The 21,036-nt window shown below is 34.5% G+C and overlaps 1 protein-coding gene and 2 long non-coding RNA genes across 5 annotated transcripts; 1 reads left to right on the top strand and 2 right to left on the bottom strand.

Moving 5' to 3' along the window:
• Positions 1–490: 490 nt before the first annotated feature.
• On the top strand, positions 491–1,330 carry LOC113749199. The gene has a single exon (XM_027292877.1). The coding sequence runs from the start codon at positions 491–493 to the stop codon at positions 1,328–1,330; it is 840 nt and encodes a 279-aa protein (XP_027148678.1).
• Positions 1,331–14,512: 13,182 nt separating this feature from the next.
• LOC113749657 lies at positions 14,513–17,069 on the bottom strand. 3 transcript variants are annotated; one of them, XR_003464560.1, is made up of 5 exons: positions 16,944–17,068; positions 16,615–16,641; positions 16,387–16,423; positions 15,368–15,479; positions 14,513–14,791 (listed from the first exon to the last, which is right to left on the bottom strand). It is a non-coding gene; the product is annotated as an uncharacterized LOC113749657 (long non-coding RNA). The 3 variants fall into 3 exon arrangements; XR_003464559.1 differs by having other exon boundaries at positions 14,513–14,715; positions 16,944–17,053; XR_003464561.1 differs by lacking the exon at positions 14,513–14,791 and adding an exon at positions 15,093–15,174 and having other exon boundaries at positions 16,944–17,069.
• A 258-nt stretch (positions 17,070–17,327) lies between these two features.
• LOC113748705 lies at positions 17,328–17,988 on the bottom strand. Its single transcript, XR_003464450.1, has 3 exons — positions 17,929–17,988; positions 17,511–17,546; positions 17,328–17,385 (listed from the first exon to the last, which is right to left on the bottom strand). It is a non-coding gene; the product is annotated as an uncharacterized LOC113748705 (long non-coding RNA).
• Positions 17,989–21,036: the final 3,048 nt, after the last annotated feature.

Below are 21,036 nucleotides of genomic sequence, written 5' to 3'. Positions count from 1 at the left end.
ATTCTCTTCCCCGCTCTGCGCCTATAAAACCATGCCTTGCTCTGTAAACTTTCCTTCCATCATCAGAGCATTTCTTCCATAACCAAACACAAAATTCATTCGAGCATCCAAAACCTACCATACCGTCTCATTTACACCAACAAATTGCCTATCAATCTTTCTCCTACTGTGCGCGCGCGTGTGTGTGTGTGTGTTTTCCTCTCCTCTGTGCTTCTATGCATATGATAGTATCAGTTTCTATAGTTATATGCACTTCTGCATATATTGCTTCTACTCGCTTCCCTTTTCCTTTCTCCCTTCTCCCCTTTTCCAAATTAACTCCCGCTGATCATTTCTCTTTTCCAAATTCTCTCCTTCCTTTCTTAAATCCACCGCCCCCTCACAAATAGTCTCGACTCTTTCTAACTTCTACTGCCATTTACCGAGTAACTTTCTTCATTTCCCGCACTCACTCGAGATTTAATCAGCGTGTTTGGAGGAGGATTTAAAAATGGATTCTCAAGAGCAAGTGTTCGACAACGTGAAATTTGAGAAGGCGAAGATGATGGCCAGGTATAACCGTTTCCGGAGGACTATGAAACTTTTTCAGTTTCTGGAAGTTTTGGTGGCGCTCCTGTTGATTTCCTGGTCCTCCACCCGTCTTCCCGGAGCGCTGAAAATCTCCGGGAGGATTTTGTTCGAAGTTGCAAACTATCTGTTTAATCCGCATGTCGTTTTTCTCATCGGCAACGTCATCATCGTCGCGCTCTGTTTCCTCTGTCGAGGAACCGGCGCCGGTAGCGAGAACTCCTGCGACGATGATCTCTACGACGAATATGCCCGTCACAGCCAGGCTCATGCTCAACAGCAAAAAGTTGCAGGCTCGGGAGGCGTTAAAATTCCTCCGCCAGAAATTCCTGCTACGCCGGAGACTAGGGACGTGATTGCAGGCGCAGGAGGCGGCGATGGAGGTGAAGCGGAGGAGAAGCAGATCATATTGTGGACGGAGGAGAAGGCGGAGCAATGCGACGCTGTGACGACTGCGATAGAGACGGCTGCAAAACGGATTGAGAAGTTTCAGAGGATGCAGTCGGAGAAGCTGAAGAGAGAGATCGCGGTGGAGCCGCAGGGAGAGCTCCGACGATCGGAGACGGTTCAGGTCGGTCGAGGAAGGACCGAAAGGCCAAAGGCGACGTCATTTGACACGGTGGACAATATGAGCGACGAAGATTTCAATCGGATGATTGACGGTATTATTAAGCAGCGGCAGAAGTTTCTTATGGAACAGAAATTAGCTGAAAACGGAGAGCGAAGAAAGACGTTAGGAAAAGTTACAGATGTGCAAGTGTGAGTTGAGAAGTTTTCACTGATCAATTTTCACGAGCAGTAGAAAAGATGTTGGATGAAAAATATGGTCTGAGTTTATTTTCCTTATGAATATTCTAGTGACCATGGTTTCGGATGTACAGAGACAGTAGTATAGCAGCTTCTTGTTACTTCTCTGTTTCTCTATAATTAGCAAGCATCTTTTATTGCAGTCTTTCTCCTTTTCTTTTTAATTTAAGCGAGACTTGTTCTTATTTTTATTTCCAAGTACTATTTCTGGATGAAGATCGATATGATTTCACCGCCCTGGCTGGCCAATTCTAAGACATGGGACGAAACTGTTTGGGATATTATTGTACAGTACTCTAGCATAAGCGTGCAAGCTATTGGTGGTGGAGGGATCACCGGGCTGCAAAAGTACTAGTCCGTGGCCAATTAGCCATGAACCCAATGTGGATTAGGAGTTGATGGATGCCTCCGGCTTTAATGTCTCTGTTTTGTTTTATTCGACACTGAAATTTGTTGATAAAGCAACTCACGAGAGTGATATTTGATACTCAGAAGTAGAAGACCATTATGATGGTTCCGTGTCATGATTTCGAGGTAGAAATGGATCATCAGAGTATCTGGCTGAGGCTAAAAGGTACCCACCTAGATTTTGGACGTGTTATTTTCAGTAGATGTTATTATCTGAGCTGTTAATCGGTTATTTATAGATATGTATCTTCAATTTCTTCTAGTTCTCTTGTTGGTATCCATTATTTGTATCGAGATGTCAGCATTAGAAGACTGTTGTTCAACTTTTGTGAAGGTAGGAAGAAATGGGAGTGCCATGAAAATGAAAGGCATAATTGTTTGAATTTTTTTATTAAGCGTCGTCACAAGCTAGAGAAAGAGGTGAGGGGGTGAAAGTTTTGGCATTTTTCGATTGGGTCTTTATTTTCTCGTCCGTTTAATGTATGAAATCATTTACTACTGATGTTTGATTTGATTATTGACAGTAGTGTGAAATGCAGAGTAGTCAAAGAAGAACAGCTTTGATGAATTGAGAAGCAGAGTAAAGGAAGAGTAGTACTACAGGCACATGCATGAGGAAGACCAGCTAAGTCTAGTTTTAAACTTGACTTGCTGAAGCCTGGGTCACTACCACAACGCCATTATAAAACTATGGATGCTCGAGTTGACTCTTGACTATACAAATATATATATATATATATTTTTTGCTCTTATAGAATTTTAATAAAAATTTATTTGGGAATTTACAAAAATAGCTAATTTCATGTTTTTTTTCGTTGAATCCATTTGGATTGCTATTTTCTAGAGTTTTTATATATAAAAAAAATGTATTGCGCCAATTTAATGTATGCAAGGTAAAAATACGAATAAAACATATGTTCACAAAAAAACGTAAAAAAATTTTTGAAAAATGAAAATGACAATCCAAACAACATATGTGGATTGATCTCCTTATTATCCGAAATGGTACTTTTTTCATTTATTTATTTTGGCAAAGTTGTTGTTGTGCATTAATAATATTGCCTTAGACTATCATTTTCAGGATGGAGGTCTCCCCTCTTCAACAAAGCAGAGGAGGGTCCATGAAAATAATGTGGCAATTTGTCGAAGGGCAGAAGAATCAAAACTTTAGTCTACCATGTCAACTAATCTTGCCTAATAAACGACCGCGTGAGTCTAACAGGCGTGGCATCAAACTTTCGGATTCCCAGCAGGTAGAGAACTTATTTCATTTTCATGTCTCCATTCAAATGAATTACGTCTGGATTTTGACATATACATATGTACATGTTTCTTGATATGAATGTTACTAGTAACTATAGTAATAGCTACTACTCGATTGTTGCGATGATCGAATGATAATTTATCAATCATACTATCTAATGTAATGATAGCTACTAAACTACATATTGATGCATCATCAATCATCAACCCTTTAAAAGCTTGTAATCTTGTCTAGGAAAAGGCACTTTTCGTCTACTTTTAGGCATTTAAAAGACTGTAATTTCAATTAGTTGCGTGCTTTCTTGGCACCGCTGCCATTCTTTTGACCTTTTACCCCTGGGAATAGGGAATTGGGATAGTTGGAGAGAATGCTTTCTGTGGAACATTGGTCGCTTCCGAAAGAGTAGTGAAGTGTGATAAAAAGTTACTACTGAGTGTATGTCGTTTGAACTGCTGACCGATAATTGAATGAGCACTTAATTAATTGCGGATCCAAGTAATTAGCATATTGTATTAAATGAACAAACCATGTACTACAACATATCAAGAGAATAATGCCCTGAATGAATGTTTTCAATGTAAATTTAAACCACGACTAAAACAAATTTGGCGTCAATAAATCTATTATGTTTCCAGTTAATTCGACATAATTTTTTTTGAATTAAAATTATTGTTATTACTGAACTATAGGTCAACGGATCAATGCACTTCTGCATCGACAAATGGAATTTCTTGACTCCTTCCATCCAATTAATTGGACATAATTCCCAGTCCCATATGTACTATTGTCATTGACCTGTAGGTCATGGGATTAATCATTAATGCCCTCCTCTCTTGACTAGTTAGATTTCTAGACTGCTTCCATGGGATGCCATTCCATTTTAAGATACCTAAAAAAAAGAATTGTGCAAATGCAGCTCCATTTTTTAGAAAAAAAAAAAAAAGAACAAGAAAAAGGGCATGCATAAATGACCACAGAACTTGCTCCTAGAGGCGTTTCCATTATTTTAGGTTCCAGCCAATTCCAACGCCATGACTAATTGACTATCTATCTACAAATTTATTTGTACAATATAAAACTTTTCTCATATGAATGAAAGAAGGAAGTAGTCTGGTAGTTGCTAGAGCCCATCTGCTGGATTGCACAGTGGGGGTTGGGAGTGATTTAAGTGGAAATTTATTAACATTTTGTTATCGATGGATGGATGGATGGATGGATGGATGGATGAGGGGGGCCTGTTAGGTCCTAACCATACGATCTACAAAAGAAGTGAAAGAGCGAGTAGTCGTCCTGTTTTGTTTAATTAGTAGACTCTCTTTTTCACTTTTCCTTTCGTTGTTTTTCTGTCTGTGGGAGCACTTAAACCAAATGTTGTACTTGTCCATCATTTCATTTCCCCTATAAATTTAATGGACTCGGGGCACCTGCAACCGTCCGGACGGTTTTGGCCATTTTCAACTGCGAGTAACTTCCTTTGTACATCGTGTAACTTTTATTGCACATCGCGTAACTTTAGAGTAAATTTTTGTGGGATCCACACATGACGTGGAAATCGAGTTACAACTTGTAATCTCAGCCGCACAAATTTTTGAGGCCAGATCGTGGCCATTAACCGTTCAGAGACAGTCATACTACTGACCGTCCCTGCCCCATTTCCAAATTTAATACACACCAATCATTTACTCTCCGGATTATAATTTATAAATCCCCAATTTCATCCGTACAGCTGTTCAGAGTTTTGGTCCATCCCATCTCAGGACCAAAAGCCCGGCATCTGAAATGATGATGGTTTAATATCCCCTCAATACCGTCGGATTAATTTGTTGACTGTATCCCATCCCCCTACTTTGGTCTTTAAACTTGTTTGAAACTAAAGCACAAGCAAAAATGTATGACTAAAGTAATTCGGAAATATATAACATAGTAGTGCATAATCTTTTTGCAGCTCAGAACAGCACAAGCAATTTGGCTAAATAAATTGTATTCCTTCTCTTGATATATCCTATTGTACATCAATCTGTCTAATTTGAGTTCTGGTAGCAGCATGTACATAAATCTTGTAGTAGTTTTATCTAGTGCTGTAATCAAACTGTTCACGAGCAATTCACTCAAAAACTTGACTCGGACTCGACTCAATTACATCCCTAGTATATTATCCTTTTGATTGTCTTATTTCGGTTAACAGGTAGCAATTTCATGATGTGTGAAATCCGGGATATCAAATGAAAAGATGCTCAATCGTCAGAGTTAAAGTTGTTTTTATTTTATTACCTCAACCCTTTGTCATGCCTTCTTGGAAGCTACTCAGAAGTTAACTGACGATCTATATATCTTGTGATATGGACTTATAATGTTGTTTACACATATTAGTATACGGGTTCGGTCTGTACTCCATTTAAGAAACAACAGGCTAAAAGAAAAGAAAAGAAAAGAAAAGAGGAAGGATACCGGCTCTAACGGTGATGGATAACAGTTCTATTACAGCTTTGACGGGAACATACATTTATTGTTAAGAAAAGCTCATATGTCGAAATGCATGTCGCTCCAGTTTGTCATTTCACTTATGTAATATCTACTATTCACTGGCTTTTAAAATGGTTTGATATTAGTGGCCACATAACATATAGTATCTGTTTTACATGACTACAGACTACTGCTGCACTTTGTCATTTTTCCTTTCTTAATCAGATGGCGTTGGAGGGGGCCAAAAAAAAAAAAAATCCTATACCCTTGCCTATTTAATTCCATGTCAAGATTTAGGACAAGAAAGTGAAAAACTCATTGAGGGAAAACAACTCGAGGTTCAACTACACAAAAATCCGACCGTCATCAAACTATGATGCTAGCTGTTCGATCGGTAAGGGCACATTCAGTAATCTCGTTAGATTCCATGCAGCAAAGCTAAATTTGCTAAAGAATTTCGGTGAGAACAGCATAATTTATTAAGTACATTTTATATCAGGGAAAGAAGAAGCAATATCTAGTAGCCCGAGTTCCAATGGATTTTCAGGAAGGGATTTTTGGTGGTATGATTGAAGGACATGCAGTCTTTGTTGGAGACTACCGATGTTATTATTGTGGGTTAATGTCAATGAAGAAGACTAAATCATATTCATAGCATTGGAGTGGATAAGTCAACATCATCAGCAGTAGAATAAGTCTTGTTTTAAGGAATTCAAGCCGTGTTTGCTACCTAAACTGCAACAAATTTTATTTCAAAAGCTGTTCTTGTCCCCACAACTGTTACTTTACCTTCCCACCAGCCGTAGCTAGGCATGGCCATGGTTCCACTTGGAACCGGGAACCGGACCGGAACCGAACCGTTTGGAACCGGACCAGAACCGGAACCAGAACCGTGGAACCAGAATCGTAGTAGAACCTTGGATAAAGGTTCCGGTTCTGGTTCTCTAAAAAATAGAACCAGAACCAGAACCGCCAGTTCCAGAACCGTTAAAAAATTTAAAAATAATTAATATAAAAAATAATAAAAGTAGAGGCATCATGATGACCAAGGTCATCATGATGCCACCACAATTTTTGCTCTCAATTTTTGCTCTCGGGGGCTCCTCCTGACTTGCACAAAGGTCCTCAGGCTCTCAATGGAAGAAAGAAACAAAGCAAAGGATAGAAAAAAAACAAGAAAGGTGGCTGCCTGCTAAATTTGACAAATTGGGGGTTAGGGTGAATTACAAGTTTACAACGTTACAATTCAACGTTGTAATTTTGTCCAAATTTTCAATACAACGTTACAAATTTGGAACGTTACAATACAACGTTCCAAATTTTTAATTTCATTTTGTCCTATAAATAAGACTTGAAATTTTATTTTCTACTACACCAAAATCAATCTTCTCTCTTCCATCTCTAAACTACTCTCAATTTCGTACTTTGTAGAATAATAATAAAATTAAAATATGATATTTATTTTGTATTTATTTTTTTACATTTTATTTAAAATTTTAAATATATTGTTATATTCGTATTAAAATTGGTAAGGATAAGAAATTAAATAAAATTGTATATAACCATACGGAACCGGAACCGGAACCAGAACCAGAACCAGAACCATAAGGAATCGAAATCAGAACTATGCGGTTCTGGTTCTACCTTTTTGAAGAACCAGAACCGCCGGTTCTGGAACCAGAACCAGAACCATCTTATATGGTGCGGTTCTGGTTCTACCTCTTTGAAGAACCAGAACCGGCGGTTCTGGAACCAGAACCGTTGGTTCTGGAACCGTTGGTTCTGGAACCGTGGCCATGCCTAGCCGTAGCTTTTGAACCTTTCAAGTTAGTTTAATTTGTCTTCGACAGATATTTAATGCCACTTATGTGTTGGATGATCATGTATTAATTGTTGAGCCTATATCTTATAATTTTCCATCCACCACGATGCAACATTCCCGGCGGCAAACCCAGATATGAAAGCAAAGTAGACACTAAAATTAAAGCGAAAATCTAACCAAGAATTGTACGTGCATCCATCCTTGAGGCGGTGATTAATAAGATAAAGAATCATAGGAATGTCCCGGTGGCATCCGTTAATTTACTTCAAATTCGAACTTCACTTTGTTTTAGTTCATGTTTTATTGTGAGAGCTGTGGGCAGTATTACTAGTACCTAACACAGGAAAAAAAAAAAGGCCTTTAAATTTTTTTTTTTTTTTAAAAAAAGGAATCAGCATGATGATAGCGAAAGACAATTGGAATTTGGAAAAGGAGTACAGATATGTAAAGAAACTTTAGTATAAGAAGGTGAATGGAATTTATTCTTTGTTGGACGACTTGTCGTTAGATCACCATCACAGGATGCTTTGTTTAGTGAATGACACCAAAAATATCACATAGGCCAAAGCCAAAGGCCACTAGCAGCGCCTACACAACACAAGTCGCGCGGCGCAGGTATTATATTGCTTAGCATTGAGGAAAGAATATGAAGAATATCTAGGTACGTGGTTCCCATTGAAGGCAAGAAAAGTCAGTAGTACTGCGAAAAAAAGGTGTCCTCCAGAAGTAGGAATGTCAAGGAATAAACCATACGAAATAAAGAAAGTAGAGCAGCACAACTAATCATGCTTTGTACTCAAACTACTCTTTTAAACACAGATTGCAACCAGTGATTTATCCCCTCCAATGGCTTACTCAATTAATTATTATTGATCTTTGTTAGGTCAATCGATAATCGAGATATTATAATTTTGTTTTGAGGGGGAGAGATTATGTATTGTTGCAAAGAATTTGCACTGAATATGGAGATGAAATTGATTCTTGGGGAGGAGTTGCAAAGAATTTTTAGTAACAGATCAAAATGGAACATTTTTGCCAAACACAAGAATTGGACTGAAGTGCATCGCTGCTGTCGGTGTTAATAATGATTGCTTTGTTCTTGATTAATTATATACATGGTGGTCGAATATCGATGCATGCCAAACCCTGTGGCTGCGGTACTCGAACTCCCAAGATAGTTTCACAAGCATGGCCAAGAGGGTTTTTGTTTGCATGTTCCAAATTGTTGAAGCAGTAGTAACAGGGAACTTAAAAGCTTCCGTAGTGAAACACGGCGTCCCTTGTCTGTTCCCCTCATATTAGGGGTCCATATTTGGAAAGCTCTTAAGGTGTTGGCCAGAAAGTATGACTCTGTACATGTCTAGCATGCTCCACTTGGGTTAAGGAAATGTAACTACGCACCAAACAATTCTTGATTTTCATGCATCACAATTTATTGTCTGCATATACGAGGCAATGTATGGTCATGCTTGTTGGTGACGGCTTGGACTTTGAAGACAAGTTGATCACAAAATTGCTTGCACACCGTTTTTTGCTGGCACTATAAAAATGTTGTTGCAGAATACACATTATGCAACCAATTAGTGCATGTGTTTTGATGAGAGAAGGCTCAGAAGAGAGGATGGAACAATGAATGCAGATCAACAATCAACCTTGCTTCATTGCTTCCCAAAATCAAAATAGCGTATGATTATCTGAATTTGCAATGGTTCTTGACTGTTTTCCGTCTCCGAATCCACCGCTTTATAACACAAATCTGACCTCAAAATTCATAATCTAAAGATAATAATAATGTCTATACTGACAAAAAAAAAAAAAAAGGCTGTGCTATTCGATTCTCAAATATCTTCAGTTTCTTTTGACTGTTAATTACTTTCTTTTTTCTTTCTAATCTTGTTGTATAAACATCTTTTATACCGTTCACCAAATATTGGTTGACAGCCAATGTTGGTGGTATTTCACCGGCATGGCTGAATTGCAATAGTCAACCACTTGGATAATTGGCATCTTTCATGACTTCATCAATTAATACTTAATAGGTAAAATGCCATATATATATATATATAGCCATTACATACTTCATCAGGATTACTAGTTAATTAGCAAGCAGCATTATTTAAAACTGTGCCCAACTCCAACTCCAACAACCCTGAAGACAAGCGTAACTTAATCCCCCATACTAAAAATGAAATTTTTTTTTTCTGTCCTCCTTTCCTTCTGCAATCATTGTATAACTATTGATAAACAATTGCTCTCACTTATCTGTAATTTAAAGCCCTCGACCTCTTCTTCTTCCATCTGCCATCATACAATTTACGCGACTGGGCCAACCACTCCTCAATCTTGAAACCGGATCGCACTTTTCGGTGTTTGGAAATTGGATCTGTGTCAATCACCTTCCCCCTGATGGCGACCAGCCAGCCACAAAATTGAATTAAAATGAACAAAGGAAGGTGAAGTAACTACTATAACAAAATTATGGAAAAGCAAAAAAAAGTTATTGAAGAAAAGATTTAACAATTCCTTGATGCTAGGAATTGTAGAGATACCTTTTGCAAAAAACTTGAGGCATGCTACTGCCTACTGGGATCTTCATGCCCCAAAATTGAGTTCATTCAAGAAATAAAAAGCCAGTGGTGAGGCACTGGACCCGTGACAAAAAGAACCCACAATCTAAGAGACGTAGAATTAAACGGTCTCATTTTCAAGAAAAAGTCCTAAGATGATTGAGCAAATCACGTCAATAATCACAGCATTTGCATCCAAATACTTGATCATCCAAGTGATTCCATTAGTGATGCTGCTGCAAATTACCTCAAGAGATATATCTGACACAAAAAAAAAAAAAAGTTAAATACAGCAAGATGTCATCTTTGAGCTGCATGCTCATCTGTTACAACATTTTGCTCATCGGTGCCAATCCCACTTGAGAGATGCTCTAAAACGTCATTTAGGATGATCTTCTTTGATTTACTTATTCCTTTTTCTCGTGAATTTTTGTTTTGGATCATACCCATTTTTCATCTGAAAGCAATTAATGCATTGGGAGCAAATCACGGCATGTCACTAAGCATATAAAAATCCCATGTTTTGTTCACTGAATTCCTCCTTTTTTTTTTGTTATATAAAAAATAGTCACTTAACTAATAAAACATACATTTTTTTTTTGTCACTTAACTAACACATAAATACTATATGTTTAGCCACTCAACTAATATTATAAAGGTTACAAAGCTTATTAATGGGATTGGCTCATTTGATGACATCCAACTTTTTTCAACACACAAAAGCTGAGTGATTGATGTATGGGCAAAGGACTTGGAAAAGTGGGAAGATTTAGACTGATAGAGAACAGGTTTATGGGCTGACTAATTTTTAGAATCAGCTTGATTTGGGCTTTGAGCCCAATAGTTTTGGGCATTTTGGAGTTTATTTTTGGAATGAATGGATGAATGGGTTGTGGATCGCATTCCTTGGAGTGCAAACATAACTCTGACTATTACACCAGCCATGCACCTGTTGAAGTGACGAACGATTGCCCTCAACTCGATTGAAGTGATGAACGATTGCCGACACAAGCTTGATGATTTGATGCTGCAATAAATTCATGACATTGGTTTTAAGAAATTTAAAAACCATAATAACTTGAAGTGATGATAACTTGGTTGCCCTCAATTTTCCCCTTTCCTCCTATAAACTCCCATTGAACCAAAAAAAAGAAAGAAAGAGGGTTTCTCAATTTCATGACAATGTATTTAAGAAACTTAAAAACTACTAGATAGGTGAGCGTGCGTTGAATGTGTAGTTTTGTGATTTACATATTTACACTTTTTCTATATATTTGCAACGTTTTACGGTATATCGATATAAGGAAAAGTAATGGTTGAATATTTCATCAGCATACTACAAACTGGACTTAATTTCTTGACTAACAATATGTGCATAATTTCTTAATTAGAGACATGCTTTTTAATTGCAGAATGGAATGGATGGGCTTATCCTTATACTCGAAGTGTATAAACGTCATTCTTTTTGGATGCAAGATGCTTATCTAACTTTACTCCAAATGATATGAAAGAGAAATAGAGTTAGAGTTGTATGCCTGAAGATGATGTAGAAATCTTTCTGATTGGGAATTAAACAAATCAAGTAATTCTTTATAAATCGATAATCACACTTTTAAAGATATGTATTTTCTTTATCTCTCATAATATAATCATATTTACTTGAGAATCACAATTGCGTTGCGACACATGCTCCATTCGGCCAAATAAAGGGTACTATACTTGGCGAAACAATAATCTAAATATATATATATATATATATATCACAAAGCATTAAAAAAAAGTAGAATTAAATAATCAAAAGAATTGACGAGTAGCAAAATAATCTTTCAAAAAAAAAAACAAAAGAGGGTTAGTAGTATATGTTAGTAATTTTAATTACATTTATTGACTAATTAATGAGATTTAGGCGGGTCACTCTAGTTAAATATTGGAACTAGCTAGCCAGTTTCATGAACAATCATACACACGTGCACGAAAAGATCTTGTCAAAACAAAATTGATTGAAACCATACATATATAGGTTTTGGCAATTCATGTAGCATATAAGGTTGGATTTCTAATTGCCAAAAGTATGCAAGCCATAAATGATAATCGAACATCAATTACCAGCCACTACGATTGAGATTTTTTTGGCACGTTTCTCTAGCACTAACTCAAAGAAACTTTACTGTAGAAAACGATATGATGAAAATCATTTCAAATTGTAAACATCACTTGACTCTACGAACTTGATCAGGACTTATTGAAAAATGAGTACGTGTTCAATTTCATCTATATTTCATTTGAAAATAATAAATAAAAATGACTCAATTAAATACAAACTTAATGAGATCTTGAAGTCTAATACAAACCAATAAGTTACTAACCATTTGAGGTATAGACCTTAATCCAAGAATATTAATCAATCTAAATATTTTATTCTATCGTCTGTGAGCTGATAGTTGCATTCAAACTGGATACAATCTCCCACCTTACCCGCCCTACTGACTACCACCTAATTCCTTACATCTTTTTAATTTTCGAATAATTTTGTATTTGCATAAGTGATATTAGTAAGATTTGAAGATGACATGATTTTTTTTCATATGTTCGTCATGACTTTTTAGATATAACTAAACTATGTTAGGCAATTAACTTGGAATGAATTTACTATTTCATGTTGTCAATTTTATCTGCCAGGTATTGAGATCTTAACTATTGATAACTTCTTTGCACCTTAGTGGCTTTCTAAGTGAATTTTATGTTTAGAATTTTTGAGCAAGTACTAACGTAAAATTCAGTTTAACCACAAATGCATCAATGCAATGAGATAATAGAAAATCCATATCATATGGCCATTTATAGGCTGATTGATCATTGGTGGGACTAATCTACTAACTAATTGCCTAAGCATTTATAACTAACTCTAAGTTGGAAAATGGACCTATTGTGTTTTTTATCGTGCATAGTATTGCTGCACAAATCATTTTACCATGGTAAGACAAGAAAATTACAGTCCATTAGCCCCCTGGGGTGTGGGTCCTAGAACCAAGATATATATATATATATATATATATTTTTAATGGAACTTATTCATTATAACAAAATAGTAATCAATATCAAATCATTAACAAAACAAACTCCATTGATCTCACACTAATAAGCAAACATAGATTAATACCTATCTCGTACAGACATTGTCTACTAAGAAAATCACCAGACTTCACTCTTATCATATTTTTGTCTAAATTTAACATCCCAATTTTATTTTCATTAAAAAATTCCTGTCTTATATGGTAAAATGGCATGTAAATTTGTCAAAAAAAAGAGAAAAAAATACTTCTTTTGCATGGCAAAATGGGACCTAAAATTGTCACAACAAAAAAAATGGCTTATTCTTTTGAATTCATCTATTAAAATTTGATGTATCTAAATGAATAACACCATAGATTGACGGTATAATCATCATCAGGAATTTTTAAAAAAATATATCCAATTTAGATAGAAAATCTGATCTTTATTACATCATCATCATCATCAAATAGCACAACACAATTAACCAAAAAAAAGAGAAAAACCCAAGTAAAAAAAATCAATACAAAATTAAAAATTAATAGAAGTTAAGGTGAAAATGTAGATATGGATAATTAGCTTACATGAAATGATCGGAGCGTGAAAATCATGTCGATTAATCAATCGGGCATTGATTTCCCAATAACATAAAAAAAAAAGATAAAAAGAAAAGATATTGTGTAGCCTTTACAATTCCAACCATCAATTACCTTATTTCTATTTTCACCCAAAGATTTCATGAAATCACTGTTCACAAAGGATTGTAAATTTGCATGTATTCATTTTGATAGTCGCAATAATCAGCGTATTTGACGTATATTAGTACCAACAATTGTCCTTTCTTATTAACTTCTTGAAAAACATACAAATTAAAAGACTACTTATAAATTAAGAAACTACTTACCGAGTATAAGAGGAAGAATTATGTACAAATTAAAAATAGAAATACAAGGAGGATGAGACTAATAAAGTTTAAATTTTAGCCAAATTGTAAATTTAGTATTGTCTTAATTGTCTGTGATACTCAATTTTACACTCAAGCTAACATTTTATATAATTTTGGGCATATTAGACAAATCAAAAAAGTAAGAAACACTCATCGATAAATCATTCAAAGTACTTTTATATATGGTATATATAATAATGAGTTTCTTGAGATTGTTTACATGACAAACACAATTTCCGATCAACTTTTTATCTTTCCAATAAATTACATGTATCTTTCTAAGAAGAAGGATATGTTGCAACTGAATCCTACTACAGATTAATTTGGAAATGATCCAATTGGAAAATCCTGAATCAGGTTCTACCATGCTTTATGGCTAACTAGGAGAGGATCACCGCGCTATGCGCGGTGTTTAATTGTAGAGTCTGCTCCATGATGCCCAGTAGTGTATAATGAAAGATAAATAACAAAATAATTAACAGAAAAGTCACATTGAAATTGGCTCTGTGAATGTAAATTTCAATCTTGTCCAAAGGAAATAAGACATAGAACTAAAGTTATATTGATCCAAAAGTACATTAGTAATGTAAATTTCAATCATGTTTGGAGGAAAACAAGATATACAATAAAAGTTACATTGATCCAAAAGTACTCTAGTACCTATACTTTGAACAGCTAACTATACTCTTGTTTCGTAGTGCTTTTTGGACACCTCAAATTCTCAAATAACTTCTTCTGCCAGAAGGTTTTCGCCACAAAATACTCCAATATCAACATGCAATCAACAATACTCCAATGAAACTAAGAGACTAAACTTCGCCTGTAATCCTTAGTTCTGATCAAGTCAGATACAAGAAGAAAAAGAACTTCCAGAGAACATTGTGCAAGTTTCTAGTCTGGGGAATTGAAAAGTTAAAACATATATGAAATAAATGTAGAAAGCAATTACGGAGAACCAGAAAAAAAAAATCCCAAGGGAAAAAGGAACAGTTAAAATTCATTAAAAAAAACAGCTGACAAAACCAGAAAAAAAGGGAAAGGGAAAAGAATTTAGATTTTCATCAAAGCAAAATTATTATCAGAATTTGCTGATGGCAGTCAAGCATTATCCTACATCCATGATAATCCCATCAAATGAGAACTTATTAAAACAAACCACTATGATTGCATACTCTATCCAAACACATTGCCATTTAGGCATTTTATTTGTCTCCAACAATTTCAGCCACATGGTTAATAATCTTCTATGCCATGTATGCCTTGAATATCAAGAAATTGACTGGCAAATAGTGAGACAACGAATTCAGAAAATGTGAAAGAAAAGAAAAAATGAACTACATGAAGAAGATTTTTCACATTTAGCTATTTATGAAAGATCAAAAAAATTTGAAAGAAAGGAAAAATCTGCTTTCACTGTGTATGTTGACAAAATTATATATCTTAGATTAAACAATCAAATCTAAACATGTTACCTCTTGCTGTTCAATTCGAACCCATTTTGAGTGGCGTAAATAAATCTTAAAGCTTCTAGCAGAATTACCATCACCAATGCTTCAAGCTTCATCACGATCCACTTCAATTAACCTAAAAAGGAATAATATTAAATAGGTTAGTCGAGCAAAAACACAACTTGAAAACAAAAACAAAACCATTTCTTATACAGATACAGAAATATAAAAGGTTATTTAAAGTTTTTAAACAAAATGACAATTCACTTCCCCAATTCTAAAATGTGCTCAGAATCTAGTAGCTAAGAAGTCTTATTCTTGGGCAAACGTCTTTTTACCTAGAAAAACTAAAACCATTTAAATTAAGGACCATTATGTAACGTTCATGTTCTTCAATTGGTGTTCTTTGACATAAATAGAATGAAACACTTGTTCTATTTTTTCCTTATGAAAGAAACAGAAATGATACATAGATATAGTTTTAAGAATAATTAAACATAAACATTTTTTATTGCATAAGACATTTTGCTCTTGTTTAAAAAAAAATTTCTTCCATCCCTCCCAAATTAACATTCTTCGCTCTCTCCTACCTTCCTTGAAGAAAAACTCAATTAACTGAATGCTTATCAGTGAATTACCACAATAAACATAACACATCAGTACTACTATCACTCATTATATCCACCTACTATAAATATCACCAATTTATTAAAAAATTCTCTAGACTAAGCACCGAAAATAATGCAATTATATTAAAAATTTCTCTAGACTAACACATCAGCACTACTACCACTCAATATATCCACCTATTATCAATATCACCAATTTATTAAAAATTTCTCTAGACTGAGCACTGAAATTAATGCAATTAATCGAATAATTAACCAAAACCTCAGCTACTCTATCCACCAAATTTAAACATTTCAACGGGTGAAAAATAATTTCTATCAATAGAGATAGACAGAAAACTGCAAGCATTCTAAATATAAGGACTGTAACCTCATGGAGTATAGCATTTTGAAACCAAAAGGATAAGAAGATACCTTAGAAGAAACAACACAACCAATATAATAGAATCTCCTGCAAAGCAAGTTCATGCATCAAACATCCAAAAAAAAAAATCAAAGAACCGTTAGAAGCAACCCAAAATAAGGATCCATAGTAACTGCGAATAAGGGGGGAAAAATATCATCAACTTAACATAAAAACTTAAAAGGACTCGGAAAGAAATATAGACATTAACATTTGAAAAAGAACCAAAGAATCCATACCTTTACATTTCGTTGTAACTCTCAACTCTGGAATCCAAGGCAGAATAATCCAAAAATATGAACAAAATTAAATCAAATAGATAAAAACACCAAGGGTGTAACACTCGAAAAGGAAAACTAACAAAGAACAGTATAAGAAAAATATAGTCAATATTTTAGGCACAAAGTTTTGTACAATTGTAAAATCCGAATGTTTGGTTATTGGTTTTGCGGGAAAAGAGATATACAAAGGACAAATTATTGCTGATGATGACAAGAAAATAAAGAGCTGAACAAGGGGAAAAAAACCCACAATAATAAACTGAAAAATAAACATTTGAAAAAAATACCATGATAGCATCTATGGAAGTGCATAATTGAGCTTTCTCTTCATCATTTTACTTTATTCACCTCTTCTTGGTTCTAACGATAAGAGTTTTGAGAGAATTATCGGTGGAGAATGGAAGAGGAGCAGTTCTGATCAGAGAAGAAAAAAGAAAGGAAGTGGTCATAGCCTCATAGGACTCCTCGAGCTACAGTATGTGGTAGATTGAAACTTATGTAGATTGAAAATCGACTTCACACCGCACTATGTAAATTGAAAAGCTCTCCTACAGTATGTGAACTCAACAGCCACTTTTAACTTCCTACTGGGCATGTTAAACTTGTAACTTCACACCAGAAAATTATAGTAAAATGCTAAGAAAAAAATGAAGAGAACACTAAAACATCAAAAACATACCATTAAGGCTAAATGGAAAAATTAGCCTCCTTTTTGCTTTGTTCCTTCATCTAACAAAAATTTAGTATAAATAAATATCAGAAAAATCAAATTTATTAGGAAAAATAAAAGGAAAAATGAAATCATATTAACTTTTCTCTATGGGAAAAAGACAGAGAGTCGATACAATGCTCACCTTGAGAAAAGAATTCGCAAATCTTAACATCTCAAGCTACAACAAACATTTGAAACTTATGAGAGAGCATAAATAATTAATATGTTAGACCATCAAATCTATCATAGGATATGTGAGACCACAGTAAGGAACAAGAAAATGACAATAAAGCATAAGGATTAGCATGAAGTGAAGAAATTGTGTTTCCCAATTAATAACCAAACATTAAGCACTAAACATCTAAAATGCATTTCCAAAATTTCACATCCAGTTCATACCGATGCAATACTTTTTCAAGTTGAATATATTCCTTTTGTAATAAAATCCAAAAGCATAACATGCAAAGGACACAAAGGAAGGGAGAAAGGTGATTTGTTGCTTTTAGCCAAGGAAAGATCAGCAAAAAAAATGCCAGAAAAAAAAAAAACCAAAGGCAAACCTGAAGTGAACATTTTGCCAAAAACTGAACTATTCTTTCCTTCTTCAAGATATGCATTAGTCTTCATTAGTCTTCAAGATATGCAAATCATGTCGATCTAGGTAATAAGAAAACAAAACAAAATATTAACAGATCATGATATGTTTAGCGAGTTAAGGAGACTTGCCTGTTTTTTTTGGAACACCCTTTTATTTCCTCTTTTTAGAGGCCGAGGGAGATTTTTTGTGGCTCCCAAAAGAAAAAAAAAAGAATTATACAGAAAAGTTATGGCAAGCAAAAAAGGAAGAAATTATACATAAAAAAGGGAAAACAAAGGTGAGAAGATAAAACCTGTGAGTAGTCAGATGAAAAAATAGTGAACGATCTACAAGATCACACAAAAAATTGTGGTCCAAAAAAAAGTAACAATTGATGGTCAAGGATGCAAGTAATAATGCATCAGAAAATGCATGTCAAGGATGTACAAATTAAAGGATAGAATATAGAGAAAAGGGTAAAAGAAAAGTAAAATTAGAATAACTAACCAGTGTGTATGAAGAAGTCCAACACCGCACAACTGAATAATAGCAGAAGCTATCAAAGAAACCACGATCATGTAAAAGATAATAAGAAAGGTGACAAAAAAACAGGAGAGTAAAAAGAGAAGCTGATTCGGTGATAATAATTTTGAAGGGACAGAAAAAAATTAAAATGGTCGAACCAGTGCTTGAGAAAAACAGAGAAGCAAGCAAGAAATAAGAAACAAAGCAGTATGACAGCAATTCCGAAATATTTGAAGAATTAGAGAAAAACAAAGGAAAGCGAAGCGTAAAACCAACATGCTCACCAGGAGGCAGCAACGGCAACACCAGCGCAAACTAAAACCAAACCAATAAATTGGAAAAAGGAAGGTTCAAAATAGCTAAAGAAAAATGAAGAACAATACTTATGAGGTAGGTCTTTCTGTCTAGCAAAGAAACAAGAGCAATAGAATAGGGAAAAGAAAGCAGTAGATGCATCGTTACCACTGATCATGATGATGATCAGTAGAAAATCTGGTGTGGAAAGCCAGAGAAACTGCATAACCATTGTGCAAATGCAATACACAAAACAATGTCAATCAACGGGAGTAAAAGAGCTGATAGTTGACAACGGGGAAAAGTTATTTTTTTGCAGATATACAGACATAACCCAAGTAAAGGACAAAAAGACTATAAGAGCTTTTGAGTGGAAGCGTAAATACAGTCAGAAGGGATGGGTAATATAGTGAACAGCTCAGGTACAATCAACCGTCAACAAAAAGAGGTTGATGACAAGAAGTGTGAAGCGGCGGATGAAGAAATCGAGAAAGTATGCATCAAAACCAAACAAACAAAATACCGGCTACAAACAAATGGTCCATAATTAATTGCAAAGAATTGGTAATTAAGCATGTTAATTTAGAAAAGTAGTTAATTACGAATCAATTAATTAAGACCACCAAAAGCAAAGAAGAAAAGACTAATGAGAAGCGTTTTCTGAAGCTGGAGCGAGGTAGACATATTAATTAAATAACAATTAATTGCAACAAATTGGTAATTAATTGCGATTTGTTAGGCAACAAAAAAGTAACATTATTAATGAATTAATTAACAATTAATTGTTAAAAAAGGAAACCAAATGCGATTTGATTGGCATGCTAAAAAAAGAGGCTAAATTTTGGCTAATAACTACACAGAATTGGTAATTAAAAGCGATTTGTTGGGTAAAAAAATATTAATAATTATAAAAACAGGTAAGTAAATGTGATTTATCAAGCAATAAAACTGCGAAAGTATAACTTAATTTCGGTGAAATTAATTGCAAAAAAATTGTAATTAAACCTGATTTGTTGGCCAACCCAAAGTAAAAGAGGACATTTTTTAATAAATTTTAAAAAAAAGTAATTAAATGTGATTTTTTGGACAAGCACACAAAAGCTCATTTTTTGTTAATAATTGCAAGAAAGTTATTAATTAAACGTGATTTGTTGGGTAAAAAAACGACACTATTAATTAGTTATTAACAATTAACTGTAAAAAATTGGTAAGTAAATGCGATTTATTAGGTTAAAAAAATGGAGCCAAAATAATAAATAAATAAATAATAACAATTAATAGCGGGGAATCAATAACAAGCTGCCATTTTGACGTCCAATAACAAGCAGTTCCAATAACTGGCACGTCTTTTTTTATGGCACTTTCAAGCACAAGCACTTTCAATAACAAGTTATGTTAGTATAATAACTGGCAATGCCATTTGGAAGTGCTTGTTATTGAGCTGCCATTTTTTTCCAATAACAAAGCACTTCCAATCCAATAAAAAAAAAAAAGAAAAGGAAAAAAACCAAAGGCACGTGGGGCCAGAATTTAGCGGCAGACTTCCAAGCCAGACGTCCAAGCAAAACAAATAAAAAAAACAATCGGCTGGACAACCAATTCACGCGAGCGAATTCACACGAAGCGACGACCACCAATCGGCCAATGGAAGCCTGCCACGTCAGCAATCAGAACCCAATTGAAAACCTCCCCATTCCCGCATAGACTAGATATGTTAATAACATAAACTTGAAACAATACTTGATTTTATTTAGTGAAATATTTATCATTTCATTTATATGGATATATATATATATATATATATATATAATTAAACAACAAAAGTGGGAAGGATGTGGAGAGGGTGGAAGAATTAAAAAATATATATTCAACAACAAAATCATTCTACTTTAGTAGATAATCTAACCCATATTCATCATTTTAATTTGGTGTTCGCTAAAATTTGGATACAATTCCAAGAACCTCATTACTATAGTTTTGGCTCTCGAATATATCTGTTATCATTTTGGAGACGGAGGTCTCTCGGTAATCCAAAACGCCCTTTGATCGATGACACGAAAATTTAATTGCGAAATTTGAGTGTCCTTTATGTCGATTAGGCTTTTAGAGAAACTAATAGAGTTACACGTGAATTGAAAAAAAAAAAAAAAAAAAAAAAAATTTTGCCAAAAAACTAATAGAGTCACCTGACTTTTGTAACTGAATTTTTAGTTGACGATTCCAACAATCTTCATGATAAAGTTTCTTCTTGTATCCAGAAAAAGGAAAAACA

Source organism: Coffea eugenioides, chromosome 10, assembly GCF_003713205.1.
Source record: "Coffea eugenioides isolate CCC68of chromosome 10, Ceug_1.0, whole genome shotgun sequence".
NCBI lineage: Eukaryota > Viridiplantae > Streptophyta > Magnoliopsida > Gentianales > Rubiaceae > Coffea > Coffea eugenioides.
This window is presented reverse-complemented; position numbering and strand designations above follow the sequence as displayed.

Excerpts from the sequence above, each read along its gene's own strand:
- LOC113749199 (XM_027292877.1), top strand. The coding sequence starts at position 491 with ATGGATTCTCAAGAGCAAGTGTTCGACAACGTGAAATTTGAGAAGGCG.